Source organism: Salvelinus fontinalis, chromosome 14 (assembly GCF_029448725.1).
Source record: "Salvelinus fontinalis isolate EN_2023a chromosome 14, ASM2944872v1, whole genome shotgun sequence".
Classification (NCBI taxonomy): Eukaryota; Metazoa; Chordata; class Actinopteri; order Salmoniformes; family Salmonidae; genus Salvelinus; species Salvelinus fontinalis.
In genome coordinates, this window is record NC_074678.1 from 22,021,009 (window position 1) to 22,039,796 (window position 18,788).

Here is an 18,788-nt window from a genome sequence, read left to right on the forward strand (position 1 = left end):
CACCAGAGAGTACCGTTTCTAAAGGTAGATCCGGTACTTGTCCCTATTCTGACCAGCCACTCACCTCTCTGTTCTTCCTTTCTAGGGCCCTCGGCTGCTCCATGGAAACCAGTCCACCCAGTTGATCCTGCAAACGGCGTTCCCACTGCAGCAGCAAGGAGCCTTCGCCAGCACACAACACCAGCAGCAGCAGCAGCTACAACAGCAACATCAGCAGCAGCAGCAACAACTCCAGCAGCAGCAACAACAACAGCAACAACAGCTCCAACAACAGCAGCAACAGGAGCAGCAGCTGGCCTCTCACAGGGCAGATAGCATGTCAGGCCGCTCCAGCACACAGCCCCAGTAACGTGACAACATCCGATCAGACATGTGGACTGAACCAAGTCTATTTGTCTGTGTGATGGGGTGAAGAGATCGGTTGAGAAAGCAGTATTGAGACTATGCCTCTGAGGCTACCCTGCTTCAACTTGGTCTGTAGAGTTAGTGATGGATGGATCAATAGATGGATCTCTGGCTGCCTGCACTGAACTCATGAGCCACTGGCGCGTCAGATAGAAAACAATGCTGTGCTCACAGTGAGCACGGAGTCGCTCCGCTTCATGGCCATGCTCAGAACTCTCACCACCTCACCACTGTGACAGGGGCCAGTGCTTGTCCCCTACCCTACCCTCTTCTTGTGTGTTCAGTGTGTGCTCCCGTCACCCTCACAGATGTTATTTATGCAGGACGATCCAGTCTGGAGCTTCAATCAAGGCTTCAAAGAAGTCCTACAGAGAGTAGACAGACGCCTCGTTTGTTTTCTGTTTTTCTCATATTGTTTTTCATGTCAAATTAATTATGGGTCAGAAAATATTTTTAAGAATGTCATGTGGATTGAACTTTTATTGTACAGAACAAAAAATAATATGGAAATATATGGAAAAAAAGAAAAATAACTAATATTTTATATGATGCATGAAATGAAAAGCATAGTCTGTTATTTGTAGCTTTGAATATACCTTTTTTTCTAGTACTCTATGGAAAAAAAGGAAACCTAAACACGCTTAATGGCTGATCTTTTCACAGATTTTCTTCTTCCCAGGGACCGTGTGTCTTTATGGGACCGTGGGTGTGTAGCTGATGCTGCTGGTCGTGTCACAGTTTGTTTCATCCTCTTCCTCACTTTCGTAGTTTTAATAAAACTCCTCTATTGAGATTAAAAACAGAAATGTTTTAAAGTTACAATATTTTTTTAGAATATATATTGTGGTCCAAAGTGACATGTTGAGGACTAAACAGATACATGATTTTACTCAGAACAATATTTTAAATTGTAAATAAAGCAAAGACCCAAAGTTGACCAAATAGACTTTAAATGTATCCTATGGAAAGCTTATGAGCTCATTATTTTCTCTGCCATCATGCCTCATAACATTTGCCATAGCTATTCATAAACATTTTTTACACTTAAAAAGTCCTTAGTGTTTATCTTTAGTTGATTTAAATATGAGTGGGGCATTATGACTGTTTTAGAGTGGTCTCGTAACGCTCATAGCGATGCATGCAAAGTACCTCTAGGTACAGACTATACTAGTGCTTTACAATACTGTACTTTTTTAGCCCTAAAGGCTTGTGTAGAAAAATGATTATTCTCATATAAATATATATTCAATTACGTTTTAAATGGTCACAAAAATAACCTTAAACTCAGAAATGCAATTCACTCAGTGATATTTCTGCGCATTATCCTATTTCCGCCGTTAGAAATCTAGTGTCTGTTCTATGAATGAAATGCCCTTATGTTCCTACTCTCTCCTGTCACTTGCAACTACAGCATGTTTATCTCCTATGAAGCTTTTTATGGGTTGGAAATGTCAGAACAAACAAAGGGGTGATATCTCTCCTCTTTAGAACATTAAATGATGGTGGATCTCATCAAATAAGTGTTTGGACAGAATGCCACTAGCAATTGTTGTGATCTGAGTTAATCTTCATGTGTTAATAAAGTCAGCTTGTCTGTTTTATATAAAGCCAGTCAGACAGTGCTGGAGGCATTATAGTGTGTGGTGGGATGGGGGGTTACTGTTTTAACCAAGATATGTTAAAATGCTAATCTGAGCTGCTGGGGTCATTAAAGTAAACATATAGCACTTATTTATACCTCTCTAACACTAAGTACCCCTTACAGACAGTATTCTCCACTTCTCAGTTGTTTGAATGGGAGAGAAAGTGCAAAAATGTTTCCTAATGTGTACTATGGCTAAGCCCAGTCCAGACAAGAATAGAGCGACTGCTAAGGCTATTTGATCCATGACCTAGAACACAAATGACCTCTGAAATAAGTGAAACTGGTGTTAGTTGGACCTGCCAAGAGAATGAATTGAACCAATTCATCATAGGGATAACAGATGTGGTATGTTTGAAGTTTTTCTGCTCCTGCTCCTCTGCCGCTTCTGTCAGACAGTACGTATATCCCCATGTAACTGTGTTATAAGGTGATGGTTTGATTGTCGTGCTGATGGGGTGTCGCTTGCCATGGCAAATTTAAAACTATGTTTGTTGAGTGGGGTCCTATGAACTGGTTGTAATGCACGTTGCCATATTAACTTCCATAGGGGATTTCCAGGTTTCTATTGTAAATGTTGTGGAGTGGGGCTCTTGGGGATCGAGCCTCTGGTTTTCCAAGCTGCTCATTTCTTGTCAGGGGCCTCTGTAGAATGGCACTTTAGTAGTAGTCGTATTGAATGTTAACTTGTCATGGTAAGGGACAGGATTAGTTATGTTCATCTCAAGAAAAAAACGATTGCCAAACTATTTAGTTATGCTTGCTTGGGCATTTCCCTATTTCCTCGATTTTCAGTGTGACAATCCTGAATCATGTGGTCAGAAAGAAGTTATTGTTTAATTGGTAGCATTTATCTTTGTGGTCTGTTCGATTTCAATAGACTTTTCTTAATAGATGGCAATTTTTTTTCTTGAGGTCTGTGAAACCTACATTATTTCACTTTTTATTGGTGGAAGAAAATCACATATCAAACCTCTCTGGAATCACAGCACAACACTATGTAGAATGTCTGGGCCCTCTAGGGGTCATTTCCTGCTCCGGTCTCTAACATGGCTGGCTGCTCCAATCTACAGTGCATTGGGAAAGTATTCAGACCCCTAGACTTTTTTCTAATTCTGATATGTTACAGCCTTATTCTAAAATTGATTAAATAGTTTTTTTCCTCCTCAATCTACACACAATACCCCATAATGACAAAGCAAAAACGTTTTATTTTTTATTTTAGCAAATGTATAAATTAAAAAAGAGTACATTTACATGAGTATTCAAACCCTTTACTCAGTACTTTGTGTGTACCTTTGGCAGCGATTACAGCCTCGAGTCTTCTTGGGTATGACGCTACAAGCTTGGCACACCTGTATTTGGGGAGTTTCTCCCATTCTTCTCTGCAGATCCTCTTAAGCTCTGTAAGGTTGGATGGGGAGTGTTGCTGCACAGCTATTTTCAGGTCTCTCCAGAGAGTTCTATTGGGTCCGGGCTCTGGCTGGGCCACTCAGAGACTTGTCCCGAAGCCACTCCTGCATTGTCTTGGCTGTCTGCATAAGGTCGTTGTCCTGTTGGAAGGTGAACCTTCACCCCAGTCTGAGGTCCTGAGCGCCCTGGAGCAGGTTTTCATCAAGGTTCTCTGTACTTTTCTCCGTTCATCTATACCTCGATCCTGACTAGTCTCCCAGTCCCTGCCGCTGAAAAACCTCCCCACGTCATGATGCTGCCACCACCATGCTTCACTGAAGGGATGGTGCCAGGTTTCCTCCAGATGTGACGCTTGGCATTCAGGCCAAAGAGTTCAATCTTGGTTTCATCAGAACAGAGAAACTTGTTTTTCATGGTCTGAGAGTCTATAGGTGCCTTTTGGAAAACTCCAAGCGACTGTCATGTGTCTTTTACTGAGGAGTGACTTCTGTCTGGCTACTCTACCATAAAAGCCTGATTGGTGGCGTGCTACAGAGATGGTTGTTCTTCTGGAAGGTTCACCCATCTCCACAAAGGAACTCTAGAGCTCTGTCAGTGACATCGGGTTCTTGGTCACCTCCCTGACCAAAGCCCTTCTCCCACGATTGCTCAGTTCGAGCGGGCGGCCAGCTCTAAGAAGAGTCTTGGTGGTTCCAAACTTCTTCCATTTAAGAATGATGGAGGCCACTGTGTTCTTGGGGGCCTTCAATGATGCAGAAATGTTTTAGTACCCTTCCCCAGATCTGTGCCTTGACACAATCCTGTCTCGGAGCTCTATGGACAATTCCTTTGACCTCATGGCTTGGTTTTTGCTCTGACATGCACTGTCAACTGTGGGACCTTATGAAGACAGGTATGTGCCTTTCTAAATCATGTCCAGTCAATTGAAATTACTACAGATGGGCTTCAATCAAGTTGTAGAAACATCAAGGATGATCAATGGAAACAGGATGCACCTGATCTCAAATTCGAGTCTCATAGCAAAGGGTCTGAATACAAACAAAAAAAATACATTTGCAAAAATTTCAAAAAACCTGTTTTCGTTGTCATTTTGGGGTATTGTGTGTCGATTGACAAGGAAAAAAATATGTAATACATTTTAGAAAATCCTGTGATGTAATAAAATGTGGATTAAGTCAAGGGGTCTGAATACTTTCCAAATGCACAGTATGTTCATGTTGTAGTACCTCATGGCAAAACTGTCCCAGGCCCTTGTGTTTACAGTGCAGTAAGTCAGTCTGCTAGTCTCTGCTTTTTGAAATTCACCCTTAGTGCAAATGGTGGTCCCTGCTGCTAGGCTATTGGTGGTGCATTGCCATGCACAGCAGAACTTAGCTGGTACTTCTTATAACCACAAAGTTATTGTCTTGCGAGTAATGCATATCGATACAGATTTATTCAACACGTTGTATAGAAACTGTCCGTGGCTCTTACTTAAGTTGTTTGGTCACTGTGATTTTATAATATTTTTTTGGACACAAAGTAAACCTGTGCCACCAATGGCGTGATAAACCTTACAGCTACCAGTACCGGGTCAGGCAGTGCAATACTTGAATGAATGTAATTCAATATCAAACGCTAACATAGCTGTCTGAAGACGGTCATGCATAAATAAATTAATAGTTGAGGGCTTAGCAAAAAGTATTTTAACAGAAAACACACCTCAGATTTTAAGATTATTTTTCTATGGCCAAGCTAGACCTCAAACAATGAATTGAGCGAGTAGATATATAACGTCATACACTGTAATATACTGCTTTCATTGTGTAGAAAAGAAAGCAAAACAAAAATCTACCCAATGAGTTACCTCAAATGAGAAAGGAATTAAACAAACTGTGACATGTGTGAGGACTGTTGATCTAATGTACCCAAAACAGAACTCATCATGAGCTCATCACGAGCTCATGGTTATGCAAAGGTGTACAGAAATATTTAAAGAAATACCTATTTGATATCAATTATCCCCCCATGTAATTGGTTTCTTTTTCCCAATAAATGTTATAAATTCTCTCAAAATATTCCTCTGAAAATGTGATGAGGAATACTAGATCATTTGTTTTGTTTTTATTAAGTTTTAACAATTAGGAATGCTAGAGTTTAATATTTTGGATCATCTCTAGGATGACCACATTCATGGTCTCTTTTAACAAATTACCCATATAAGACTTATCCACATGTTTATTGGACGTATCAAAGTAGGGATCCCTTATGTTGTATCTCAAAAGGCTACAATAAGGTAATTCAACCCAGACTATGTGAGGTGGGGGAAAATGGAGTGGTATTGATGTTTTGTATCCAAAGTGAAAGATGTGAATAAATTGTTATACTTGGTTTTAATACCCAGATGGAAAGACCAATGTAAAAGGTGGTGAATCATGTTCTAATGTACAGTACCAGTCAAAAATCTGGACACACCTACTCACTCAAGGGTGATTCTTTATTTGTTCTATTTTATACATTGTAGAATAATAGTGAAGACATCAAAACTATGAAATAACACATTGAATCATGTAGTAACCAAAAAAAGTGTTAAATCAAAATATATTTTCAAATTAGCCACACTTTGCTTTGATGACAGCTTTGCACATTCTTGGCATTCTCTCAACCTGATTCACCTGGAATGCTTTTCCAACAGTCTTGAAGGAGTTGCCACATATTCTGAGTACTTGTTAGCTGCTTTTCCTTCACTCTGCAATCCAACTCATCCCAAACCATCTCAATTGGGTTGGGGTCGGGTGATTGTGGAGGTGGGTCGCCTGATGCCCTTACACAGCATGGAGGTGTGTTGTGTCATAGTCCTGTTGAAAAACAGATCGTCCCACTAAGCGCAAACCATATGGGATGGCGTGTCGCTGCAGAATATTGTGGTAGCCATGCTAGTTAAGTGTGCCTTGAATTCTAAAATACCTCTGCAGTAGAGGTAACACTGGGTCGGTCTTCCTTTGCTGTGGCGGTCCTCATGAGATTCAGTTTCATCATAGCACTTGATGGTATTTGCAACTTCACTTGAAGAAGTTCTTGCAATTTTCCAGATTGACTGACCTGCATGTCTTAAAGTAATGATGGACTGTTGTTTCTCTTTGCTTATTTGAGCTGTTCTTGCCATAATATGGACTTTGTTTGTACCTAACAGGGCTATCTTCTGTATACCACCCCTACCTTGTCACAACACAACTGATTGGCTCAAACGCATTAAGAAAAGAAATAACACAAATTAACTTTTAACAAGGCACACCTGTTAATTGAAATGCATTCTAGGTGACTACCTCATGAAGCTGGTTGAGAGAATGCCAAGAGCGAGTAAAGCTGTCAAGGCAAAGGGTGGCTACTTTGAAGAATCTTTCATATAAAATATTTTCATTTGTTTAACACTTTTTTTGGTTACTACATGATTCCATGTGTGTTATTTCATAGTTTTGATGTCTTCATTTATTCTACAATGTAGAAAATAGTAAAAATAAAGAAATCCTGGAAAGAGTAGATGTGTCCAAACTTTTGACTGGTACTGTACGCACTAGAAGTTCTGAATGTCTATCAGTGAGTGTTCTTCTCTCTATCATTTAATCTTTGTATGTGTGGTGTTCTTTGCAGAACATTTGTTTGGCTCATGAAATGAATCTGTGCAGTACACTTTGCAGAAAGCACCTGGAACTGGAAAATGCTGTTTTAATACTCAATATCTCTTAGCCCTTGGCTATAACTCTATTTTGCCATGTGTCACTTTTTACACCAGCTGTTCTTGACTTGGGCCAACCCATAATACTTTTAATTATAGAATTAGAACAAGTAGAATGGACAGTTTGCATTGAACTACATTTCTCAGCATTTTAGTCAAGTAAAAAATTCCACAACCTCTGGGTAGTTCTGTGACACCATATTAGTTGAACCACAAAATTCAAGCACATTGATCCTTGAGGGTGCACAGAAATCAGTAGAACGGACCAACATACAGTTGAAGTCGGAAGTTTACATACACTTAGGTTGGAGTCATTAAAACTCGTTTTTCAACCACTCCACACATTTCTTGTTAACAAACTATAGTTTTGGCAAGTCGGTTAGGACATCTACTTTATGCATGACACAAGTAATTTTTCCAACAATTGTTTACAGACAGATTATTTCACTTATAATTAATTCATTGTATCACAATTCCAGTGGGTCAGACGTTTACATACACTAAGTTGACTATGCCTTTAAACAGCTTGTAAAATTCCAGAAAATGACGTCATGGCTTTAGAAGCTTCTGATAGGCTAATTGACATAATTTGAGTCAATTGGAGGTGTACCTGTGGATGTATTTCAAGGCCTACTTTCAAACTCGGTGCCTCTTTGCTTGACATCATGGGAAAATCAAAAAAATCAAAAGAAATTGTAGACCTCCACAATTCTGGTCCATCCTTGGGAGCAATTTCGAAACGCCTGAAGGTACCACGTTCATCTGTACAAACAATAGTATGCAAGTATAAACACCATGGGACCACGCAGCCGTCATACCCCTCAGGAAGGAGACGTGTTCTGTCTCCTAGAGATGAACGTACTTTGGTGCGAAAAGTGCAAATCAATCCCAGAACAACAAAGGACCTTGTGAAGATGCTGGAAGAAACAGGTACAAAAGTATCTATATCCACAGTAAAATGAGTCCTATATCGACATAACCTGAAAGGCTGCTCAGCAAGGAAGAAGCCACTGCTCCAAAACCATCATAAAAAAAGCCAGACTACGGTTTGCAACTGCACATGGGGACAAAGATCGTACTTTTTGGAGAAATGTCCTCTGGTCTGATGAAACAAAAATAGAACTGTTTGGCCATAATGACCATCATTATGTTTGGAGGAAAAAGGGGGAAGCTTGCAATCCGAAGAACACCATCCCAACCGTGAAGCACGGGGGTGGCAGCATCATGTTGTGGGGGTGCTTTGCTGCAGGAGGGCCTGGTGCACTTTACAAAATAGATGGCATCATGAGGGAGGAAAATGATGTGGATATATTGAAGCAACATCTCAAGACATTAGTCAGGAAGTTAAAGCTTGGTTGCAAATGGGTCTTCCAAATGGACAATGACACCAAGCATACTTCCAAAGTTGTGGAAAAATGGCTTAAGGACAACAAAGTCAAGGTATTGGAGTGGCCATCACAAACCCTGACCTCAATCCGATAGAACATTTGTGGGCAGAACTGAAAAAGCATGTGAGAGCAAGGAGGCCTACAAACCTGACTCAGTTACACAAGCTGTCAGGAGGAATGGGCCAAAATTAGCCCAACTTATTGTGGGAAGCTTTTGGAAGGCTACCCGAAACGTTACCCAAATACTATTTGAGTGTATGTAAACTTCTGACCCACTGGGAATGTGATAAAATAAAAGAAGCTGAAATCATTCTTAACTATTATTCTGACATTTCACATTCTTAAAATAAAGTGGTGATCCTAACTGACTTAAGACAGGGAATTTTTTACTAGGATTAAATGTCAGGAATCGTGAAAAACTGAGTTAATGTGTTTGGCTAAGGTGTATGTAAACTTCCGACTTCAACTGTATTTAATTATTCTCATAGTACCCATATTAAAAAAGACACTACGGTGGCCTGATTTATTTGAGAGTTTCATCCCTTGAACCCTGTGTAGACTTAAACTTAAAGTGCAGTCTGTTCTATCCATTCTATTTCTATTGTGCTAACCCTGCTCTGCAGCATAGCTAAATTAAGTTGTGTGAAAACCTTAAGAGACATATTCTGAAGGCATTTTAATATCACTGCAAGGAGTGTACTGCTATAAATTTATTTCTAGAGCCAGACCAATCTTACATAAACTAAACATAATGGAACATTTTAAAGCAAACAGTGCTGTTTTCTCCCCTTATTCAATAAAAACAACTATTGATGTTTTCAGTTGAAGAATCATTTGATGGACAAACCAGAAATCGAGTGTCAATGGTCAGGTAAGAAACCTGCTTGCAATTCGCTGCAATCACTCATATCCGGCAAGTAACTGAAAGGTTGCTAGTTCAAATCCCTGGACTAGGTGAAAAATCCATCTGTGCCCTTGAGCAAGGCACTTAACCCTAATTGCACCTGTAAGTCGCTCTGGATAAGACTGAGCGTCTGCTAAATAACAAATGTTAATATCCAGAATAACTTGGTACATAAAATGTAGGGGCTGAAAAAGTAGTTAAGGTAAGAGAGTCTAGGCAAGACAGGTTTTATTGAGCATTTAAGCATTGATCAGGCTTTACAACAATCAAAAGTTCATCTGTCTCAAACCACGTACATGTACACGCCTGTTTGGTCGTCACAGGGTACAACTGGTCAAATATTGACAATGGAGTCACATTACCCTGTGCACTTAAAAAAAAAAGAAGGTATTCTTTTCTACAGTACCTTCAAAAAAATACAAAACTTAACAAGAACAAAATCCTCATCTGTGCCTCAAAGTTGTAAATAAATACCATAACCAACCACTCAGGACAGGTGCAGTAGACTTTGTGGCTTAGGTCCTTTTTATCGGCAGTGAAATTTAGGAGGAAGCAAAGAAATATTTTGTTCCATGATTTCATCGCTAGGTGAATGCACCAATTTGTAAGTCGCTCTGGATAAGAGCGTCTGCTAAATGACTTAAATGTAAATGTAGTAGGCATCAGACAGAACCTCTTAATAAATCCTAGTAGCAATAAGAGTGGCAGACAGACCAGAGGAGGCTGGTGGGGGAGCTATAGGAGGAAGGGCTCATTGTAATGGCTGGAATGGAATTAATGGAACGGAGTCAAACGGGGTTTGATACTGTTCCATTCCAGACATTGAGCCCGTCCTCCTATAGCTCCCCCCACAGCTGGGGACAGACTGGCCGTGGGGTGTTTCCCCCCCTCTGCTGCCTTGAGGCCGGAATGTAGAATACTGACACTGAATGGGTTACTGCTGCTACAAGATCCCCATGATGCTTAGAACTGGCATGTCCTGTCTAGCAGATGGAAATCACTGAACAGTAATATTCACAACCGTGAAAAGATTCCCATCCCCGATACAGCTGGAGAAATGGTAGATCAACTAATTATGGGGTTTATGAAGCAAAGGCAGCCCAACGTTACTGTTCTCAGATGACATTCTGAGGGGAACAAAACGTATGGGAGTTGGCCTGAGGCCTGTCCATAGATCACAGGGACTGAATCGCTTCACTGTGGCCATAACACTGCACTCTATGGGACAAACCTGGAGTCAGTGTTCAGCCGGCATATTTTTTGTTGTTGTACTTTTCCTATTGAAAAGCAATATCCCAAGTATAAATACAGTAAAGTACACACAAGGGTAAAAAAAATGTTTGTTTTTTTTTGGGTGGGGGGGGGGGACAACTGCAAACTTCAAAGAGTAGGGCTTTTGATGAGTTGGTCTGATGGTGCCCTATGATGTCATTGACCTCCCGGCTTGCTTGAGGAACAATACTGGCGCAATAGAGAACAAAAGAGGAAAGCGCCCCCCGTTACGTAAATCAGGTGTTAAATGAGGTGAAAATTAGACTGCAGTAGGACTTTAAAGCATAATATAATAATAAGGATGGGGAATTAATGAATAAACAGACCCAAGCTCAGTACTGACGGGCCTGAGTGTGAGGGAGAGGTAAGTCTTGTTCTTGGTGTAGGCCACAGGACTCAGACCAGTGAGGGATCACAGACTTAGCAAGACTAAAGAACAAAAATCACAGACTCACTCAGTCCCATTAGAGAATATTCTCCATATTTCTCCCTCTCAACCACACACACACACACACACACACACAAAAAAACATAGTTGAGCTTTACAGATATGTACAAAATTTGCCTGAAAGTCTTCCCTCCAATTAGAATCCAGCATCCGGTTTGATGAAGAGGGCAGAAAAGGCAAAGGCCAGGAACATGATCCCACCAATGATTGTAACTGAGGAGGAGAGAAAAACAGTCCATAACACAATTCTGATGACTACTACATGTATTACAGTATAGGCTATGATGACCACTTGACCAGGAACACTGAAAGGAAGAAAATAAAACATTACCAGTTCTGACAGAAATCTTCTGTGCAATCATCCTTCCTCCAACCACAGCCAGTCCTGTGCACAGACAGTGTCCCAGAGTACCACCCACCGCCACTCCAAAAGGATCCTGAGACAGAGCATTGGCTTATGACACCTTTAACATTCTCACAGAACCAAAAAGCATGACAGTAGAGTAGAAAGAACACACAACAATAATTCCCTAACAATATAATTCCTTTTGAGTATACACAGCAACAGTAACTCTTCATCCTGACCATAATAATTAACTGACTTTGTATCCACTGTAAAATGCTTTGCAGCCACACCTAAGCATTATAGCCTTGGTTTGAAGTCAGTGTAACATTTGCCAGAATGTCCCATTTTGACTAGGCAAGCAGACAGACTCAACAGTGGCTCTGTCAGGACTCACCTCCTGGGCACCCAGGATGATGGTGGTGAGCTGAGAGCGATCACCCCACTCTGCCAGGAAGGTGAGGGTGAAGGCCTGGATGAACACCGGCGAGATGAAGCTGTGCCACTTCCTCTGAGGATGGCTTGATCCTGAGCCCGACTCCACATCTGCAGCCCCATTTAGCAGCTTTGACATCTGCAGCTATAGGAAATAGGAATACAAGCCAAACATTGAATCCCTAGAACAAGATACAGCAAGGTAATATGAAAATGCATAACAATATGCAAATGTGGGGATGGCCCGTGTGTGTGTACAGACCTCCTCATCCTTCTTTTTAATATCAGCCTGCACCTCCTCCAGCTCCTCCTGGCCCTCGTCTGGACTCATCTTCAGCCCCTCTCTCAGCATGCGCACACCAAAGATGGCGAACAGAGCCGTAGACACGTAGTATGTGTAGATCCTGGGGATGATGGTGGTGGCATAGCCAAACATCACTGATAAAAACACAAGAGGGTCTTGGTTAGACAAAGAACAGGCAGGGTGACGGCCCTGTAGTCTGTACAGATCCAAATATTCAGACAAACATTCGGACAAACCCAGGATTCATCAGTGGTACCTCCACTAATTGGGATACATTAATGAACTTAGAAGCCATGTCACATCCATTCTAATCACAGGGGGCTTTCTGCATAGAAAAGTCTTGGGTTGGCCACCTAAGTGTTTTTTCGGGCCGCCTATGTCCAAACATTAAAACAAATATTTTTTAAATGACAAATTGTTGGGATTGTAAAGCTCTCCGTGTAATCTGAAACAACTCAAACTTTGTTTAAGTTTACGAAATAAAGTTTGTAGAAAAGATAATGGACCTAGATATTTTTAAATAAGATAACTAACAATCACCAAAATAAAAGCTAGGCATTCAGGAGTATTTTGGTCACAGCATGAGGCCCCCCATTGATGTTGTTATAATGTTTGAGTCATTCGATAGAATTAGACATGGCAAATTGTGTAGAATTTCGGAATTTGCTATAAAACTGAATTTCTTTCTCTCAGCATCAAAGCAAAATGTGTAAAATTGCAGGAAATTAGCAAACTGCAACATATCTCCGCCAAATGGCAAAATATGTAGAATTGCATAAAATTAGCTTTAAAAGAGCAAAATTGCATCCCTGCAGAAAACAGGAGGGCCTCTAAAATGTTTGGTCACCTACTACACCATTGACCATGGCCATGTCCACGCCCCTGCCATGCCCACCACCTACAGTTGAAGTCGGAAGTTTACATGCAGCCAAACGCATTTAAACTCAGTTTTTCACAATTCCTGACATTTAATCCCAGTAAAAAGTCCCTGTCTTAGGTCAGTTAGGATCACCACGTCATTTTAAGAATGTGAAATGTCAAAATCATAGTAGAGAAAATGATTTATTTCAGCCTTTATTTCTCTCATCAGATTCCCAGTGGGTCAGAAGTTTACATACACTCAAATAGTATTGGGTAGCATTGCCTTTAAATTGTTTAACTTGGGTCAAACGTTTCGGGTAGCCTTCCACAAGCTTCCCACATTAAGTTGGGGGAATGTTGGCCCATTCCTCCTGACAGAGCTGGTGTAACTGAGTCAGGTTTGTAGGCCTCCTTGCTCGCACACACTTTTTCAGTTCTGCCCACAAATTTTCTATAGGGTTGAGGTCAGGGCTTTGTGATGGCCACTCCAATACCTTGACTTTGTTGTCCTTAAGCCATTTTGCCACAACTTTGGAAGTATGCTTGGGGTCATTGTCCATTTGGAAGACCCATTTGCGAACAAGCTTTAACTTCCTGACTGATGTCTTGAGATGTTGCTTCAATATGTCCACATAATTTTCCTCCCTCATGATGCCATCTATTTTGTGAAGTGCACCAGTCCCTCCTGCTGCAAAGCACCCCCACAACACGATGCTGCCACCCCCGTGCTTCACGGTTGGGATGGTGTTCTTCGGCAAACATAATGATGGTCATTATGGCCAAACAGTTCTATTTGTTTCATCAGACCAGAGGACAATTCTCCAAAAAGCACGATCTTTGTCCCCATGTGCAGTTGCAAACCGTAGTCTGGCTTTTTTATGGTGGTTTTGGAGCAGTGGCTTCTTCCTTGCTGAGCGGCCTTTCAGGTTATGTTGATGTAGGACTCGTTTTTCTGTGGATATAGATACTTTTGTACCCATTTCCTCCAGCATCTTCACAAGGTCCTTTGCTGTTGTTCTGGTATTGATTTGCACTTTTCGCACCAAAGTACGTTCATCTCTAGGAGACAGAACGTGTCTCCTTCCTGAGCGGTATGCCGGCTGCGTGGTCCCATGGTGTTTATCCTTGCGTACTGTTTGTACAGATGAACATGGTACCTTCAGGCATTTGGAAATGGCTCACAAGGATGAACCAGACTTGTGGAGGTCTACAATTTTTTTCTGATGTCTTGGCTGATTTCTTTTAATTTTCCCATGATGTCAAGCAAAGAGGCACGTAGTTTGAAGGTAGGCCTTGAAATATATACACAGGTACACCTCCAATTGGCTCAAATTATGTCAATTAGCCTATCAGAAGCTTCTAAAGCCATGACATCATTTTCTGGAATTTTCCAAGCTGTTTAAAGGCAGTCAACGTAGTGTATGTAAACTTCTGACCCACTGGAATTGTGATACAGTGAATGATAAGTGAAATAATCTGTCTGTAAACAATTGTAGGAAAAATAACTTGTGTCATGCACAAAGTAGATGTTCTAACCGACTTGCCAAAACTATAGTTTGTTAACAAGAAATGTGTGGAATGGTTGAAAAACGAGTTTTAATGACTCCAACCTAAGTGTATGTAAACTCCCGACTTCAACTGTATACCCCATTTTGAACCAGGACCCCCCCCCCCCCAGAAAAAAAAACAGGATCATCAGCTCCCCCCATCTCATCCACTAACCTGAGATGCAGGTCATAAAGCCAAGGGCTAGTATTGCCCCCAACAGCACGGTGAGGCGGTTGTAGCGCATTGCCATGATGGCAGCGATGAAGAAAGTCTTGTCTCCCAGCTCAGAGACAATGATGACAGAGATGGCAGCTACAAAGGCATGGATGAAGCCCAGGTTCTCGGATTTGCTGGAGTCATTTCCACTGACCTCGGGGCCAATGGCGTGAGCAGTAGGTGCTTTCTGTTGAAGGGGGAAACAAATGTCACTTCAGGTCCACAACAGGTTGGCCATGAAAACCATGTTATGATTTGTATGTCCACATACTATATCTTGGAATGTGTAAAGTCTGTCTAATTGAAGCGAGTAGTCAAGTCACGTAGAGGGAGGGGCACAATAATACTTGTTAGCTATGAGAATCAATTACTTCACTCATTGCCAGTTCAACTTCCTGACTTGGGCTCGTGACATGGACATAACAACGCGGAACTGAACACCACACGAGCTGGAAAGGAACAGCCAGCTAACGTTAGCTTTGTCTTCCCTAAAACGTGAACCTCGAAAGGAGATCAGTGACTAGGGGAATATATACTGGTGGCGGTGACGTTGCTTTGGCTAGCTAGTTAGCATTAGCTATCTATGTGTAATGCTTTCGAGTTACTAACCATAGTTAGCTAGTATGCTACCGTTAGCATGCATGGGAAACATCGGTGTATTGCATTTTATTGATGATTGCTAGCTACCTCTTGTGGCGTTTGTTCTTGGACATGTTTGTGTTCCTCCTGGATCCCAGCAACTCTGACCGACAGCAACACCGCGACAGCCATGGGCAGCAGGACACATATCACACTTCTGTTAGCCCTTCCATCCCTTACGCCGGCCAGGAGAAGCATTTCAGCGAAGCGTGCAGATTGTGTTAAAAAGCGGATAATAAGGGCAATTTGTAGTAGCGTAGCTATGTGTTAAATTATCAAAATTACTGCCCCCTGACTGCATGAATCACTCGGTATAATTAGCTGTAAACGGCCTAACTACATAGCTAGCTAGTAGAGAAGGCAATCTGTCCCTCACTGACTGATCGAACTCATACGGGATGTGAAGTTGTTACCTGAAAGACAAGTAAACAAACCACTTATGTGATTGGACCGCTGAAAGGAGGACGTGTATGTAATGTCCCTACGTACCTACTCTGCAGTACTGTCATTGGCTATTTCAACTTTCAATTTTTAGATGTCATGGAAAATGTCAGACACCATTCGAATTTCTCCTAAAATTAAGAAAAAATATATTTAATCATTGGGATCTCATTGGTTTTATTTTTATGCATGGGAGAGTGTTTCTGTCCAAGGCAGAGGGACTGTCTCGCTTTGTGTACTTCTCATTATCTTTATTTGTAAATCCCTCTACCTTTATAGAGATCATCAAGACCTTTCTTGACTTCATCTGGAAAAATAATTATTTCAAACGGAAAAAAGTCAGTCCTCTCAAATAAATCAGCTGAAGGAGGACTGGAAGTGTTGGATTTTGTTTACATAAATAACACTTTCAAGATCAATTGGTTGAAAAGATGTTTGGTCAATACAGAGTCAATTTGGTATTTCATTCCAAACAATGTGTTTAATAAATTGGGAGGTATTACATTTTTACTGAAATGTAATTATATTCCTGAAAGATTACCCGCTAAATAGTCTAGGTTTCACCAACAAGCTTTTAATGTCCTGGAAAATATGTTTCCTGCACATTTTTTCAGACATCAGGAATAAGTCATTGTTCTACCCTAGCTGGCATGAGATAAATATTGACTTTGCTCTTGATGTTTTCGACAACAGGGTTAATATTCTTGCATTTGAACAATTTATAACATTGAATGAGTTTCCAATACCTTTCAGATAGCTTCAATCACAGAAATAAACTATTTCCAGTGGTCTAACTACGCTAATGAAAACTCATCTTAGCTTTGGTGATGATCACGAAGCTTTTCCAGAACTCAGTTTGGAAGGCGTGGGCTTACTTGAGAAATCTTGTTGTAATAAATACATGAGACACATTTTCCATTCACGGAACCAACTGACGCCTAGAGGAACATTTTTCTGGAACATGCTTATTCCTGACATTGTCTGGAAAAAAGCTTGGTTGATGCCTTACAAATATTGTATACCAAACTAATTTAAGGAAGTGCACTTTAAGATTCTACATAAGATATATCCATGTATTTCTATGTTGTCCAAATTGGTAGCTATTGATGATATCTACGTTTTCTGCTAAAAAGGTGAAAATCTGACTCACTCGTTCTATAAATGTAAATCTGTGATAGAATTTTGGGAAAACCTTGCAGAATACTTATTTACCTTTTTGAACACTACCCATGTTTTTTTATACACAAACAAAAGTTCCAAAATTCTATACCAAAATTACAAATATTTTTGATTGAATTTAATCATCTCGTTAAGACATAGCTATCCCTAGTGAATAACAAAAATAATAACATCTTCCTGAATCATGATGAGATTTATAATGAGTGTATACAATTGCATTAGAATTGTCGTTCTTTAAAAAAAAAAGGTTTTATATATTTATATATTTTTTTGTATTTTCTTGTATTTTCTTGTTTATACCTGTGTTTTGTTTTGTTATACATGTTTGATGTAGCGATGTAAGTTGTTGATCATTTTGTATTATGAATTTAAAAAATAAAGGAATATAAAAAATACTTGCAAACCCATGAAGGAGTGGGTTCAGCATGACAGAACGGTGAGCAATGTTGTATAGAACGGTAATGTACTGAATGACCAGTTAAATAACATTGTGGTTGTAAGGTGTGCTACAGGCATAGTCGTGGGAAGTAGGGATGCTGAGCAAGCTTTCAAAATCTGTGCATTGTGCCCTCGGGCTGAATATAATAAATATAATTCACTTCTCCGGACTGCCAATCGCCTGTGCTCCAAAGCACCTCTCACTTACATGGCTCTTTCAGATATCTGAATTCTTATTTGCCAATGCCCTTCACCTGATCAGATCCTTCTCACAGGCATTGCAGCTCCAAAGTAGGCTACAAGTGAAGACAGACGCATCAAGGATGCAATGACGCGCCACCTTATCAAATTCCGAGGCGCATATTGATAAGATGTTAGAAGAAAGGTCTACATTTACTTTGTCAGCCAACAAGATGAGTAAGGAACAGCAAAAGCACTCGCCTATGTCAATCTACTATATCCCATAGTACAAAAGTTGACCTATTCTTTTGGTCAGCTTGTGAGAAATAAATATTTAAAACATACTCTTGGACTGTTGTGGGATGCGATAGATCCAAAGTAATTACAATGACCCTTTTAAAATCTATGAGGCCGATGCAACAGATCAGAACGTTTAGCTTAAAATGTTGATAAACTATTAGGCTATTTCTTCACATTATAAGCACAGCAATGCGCACACGGCAGTATATAAGCGCAAATGTTCCAATATGCAATTAGTGGGAAAACACAGTTCTCAAAAGTTTAATATGACCTAGATGAAAATATCCTTCAGAAATGTAGGAAGAGGGAAGATGTAAAGACACAACCACAAGCATGGGTTCAAATAAAATGTTATTGGTCACATACACATGGTTAGCAGATGTTAATGCGATTGTAGCGAAATGCTCGTGCTTCTAGTTCTGACAGTGCAGTAATATCTAACAAGTAATCTTACAAATTCACAACGACTACCTTATACACACAAATGTAAAGGGATGAATAAGAATATGTACATGTAAATATATGGATGAGCGATGACCGTGCGACATGGGCAAGATGCAGTAGATGGTATAGAATACAGTATATACATATGAGATGAGTAATGTAGGATATGCAGACATTATAAAAGTGGCGTGGGGGGTCGTTGTCCTTGATCTTTTGTCCTTGACCCTCTGGAGAGCCTTGCGGTTATGGGCGGAGCAGTTGCCGTACCAGGTG

At 40.5% G+C, this 18,788-nt stretch overlaps 2 protein-coding genes across 12 annotated transcripts in view; one reads left to right on the forward strand and one right to left on the reverse strand.

Moving 5' to 3' along the window:
* The window catches only part of LOC129869622 (circadian locomoter output cycles protein kaput-like), a 58,598-nt gene extending 49,218 nt beyond the window's left edge, over positions 1-9,380 (forward strand). For all 11 annotated transcript variants that reach the window (XM_055944196.1, XM_055944200.1, XM_055944199.1 and 8 more), the window contains one exon: positions 86-9,380. In XM_055944196.1, coding sequence (XP_055800171.1) covers positions 86-349 — 264 coding nt within the window. In that variant the 3' untranslated portion in view covers positions 350-9,380. The remainder of the gene's footprint in view (positions 1-85) is intronic.
* Positions 9,381-9,678: 298 nt separating this feature from the next.
* On the reverse strand, positions 9,679-15,973 carry LOC129869624 (transmembrane protein 165-like). Its single transcript, XM_055944207.1, has 6 exons — positions 15,582-15,973; positions 14,853-15,081; positions 12,228-12,403; positions 11,928-12,110; positions 11,519-11,624; positions 9,679-11,400 (listed from the first exon to the last, which is right to left on the reverse strand). The coding sequence occupies exons 1-6, from the start codon at positions 15,729-15,731 to the stop codon at positions 11,324-11,326; spliced, it is 921 nt and encodes a 306-aa protein (XP_055800182.1). The 5' UTR covers positions 15,732-15,973; the 3' UTR covers positions 9,679-11,323.
* Between the last annotated feature and the right edge of the window lie 2,815 nt (positions 15,974-18,788).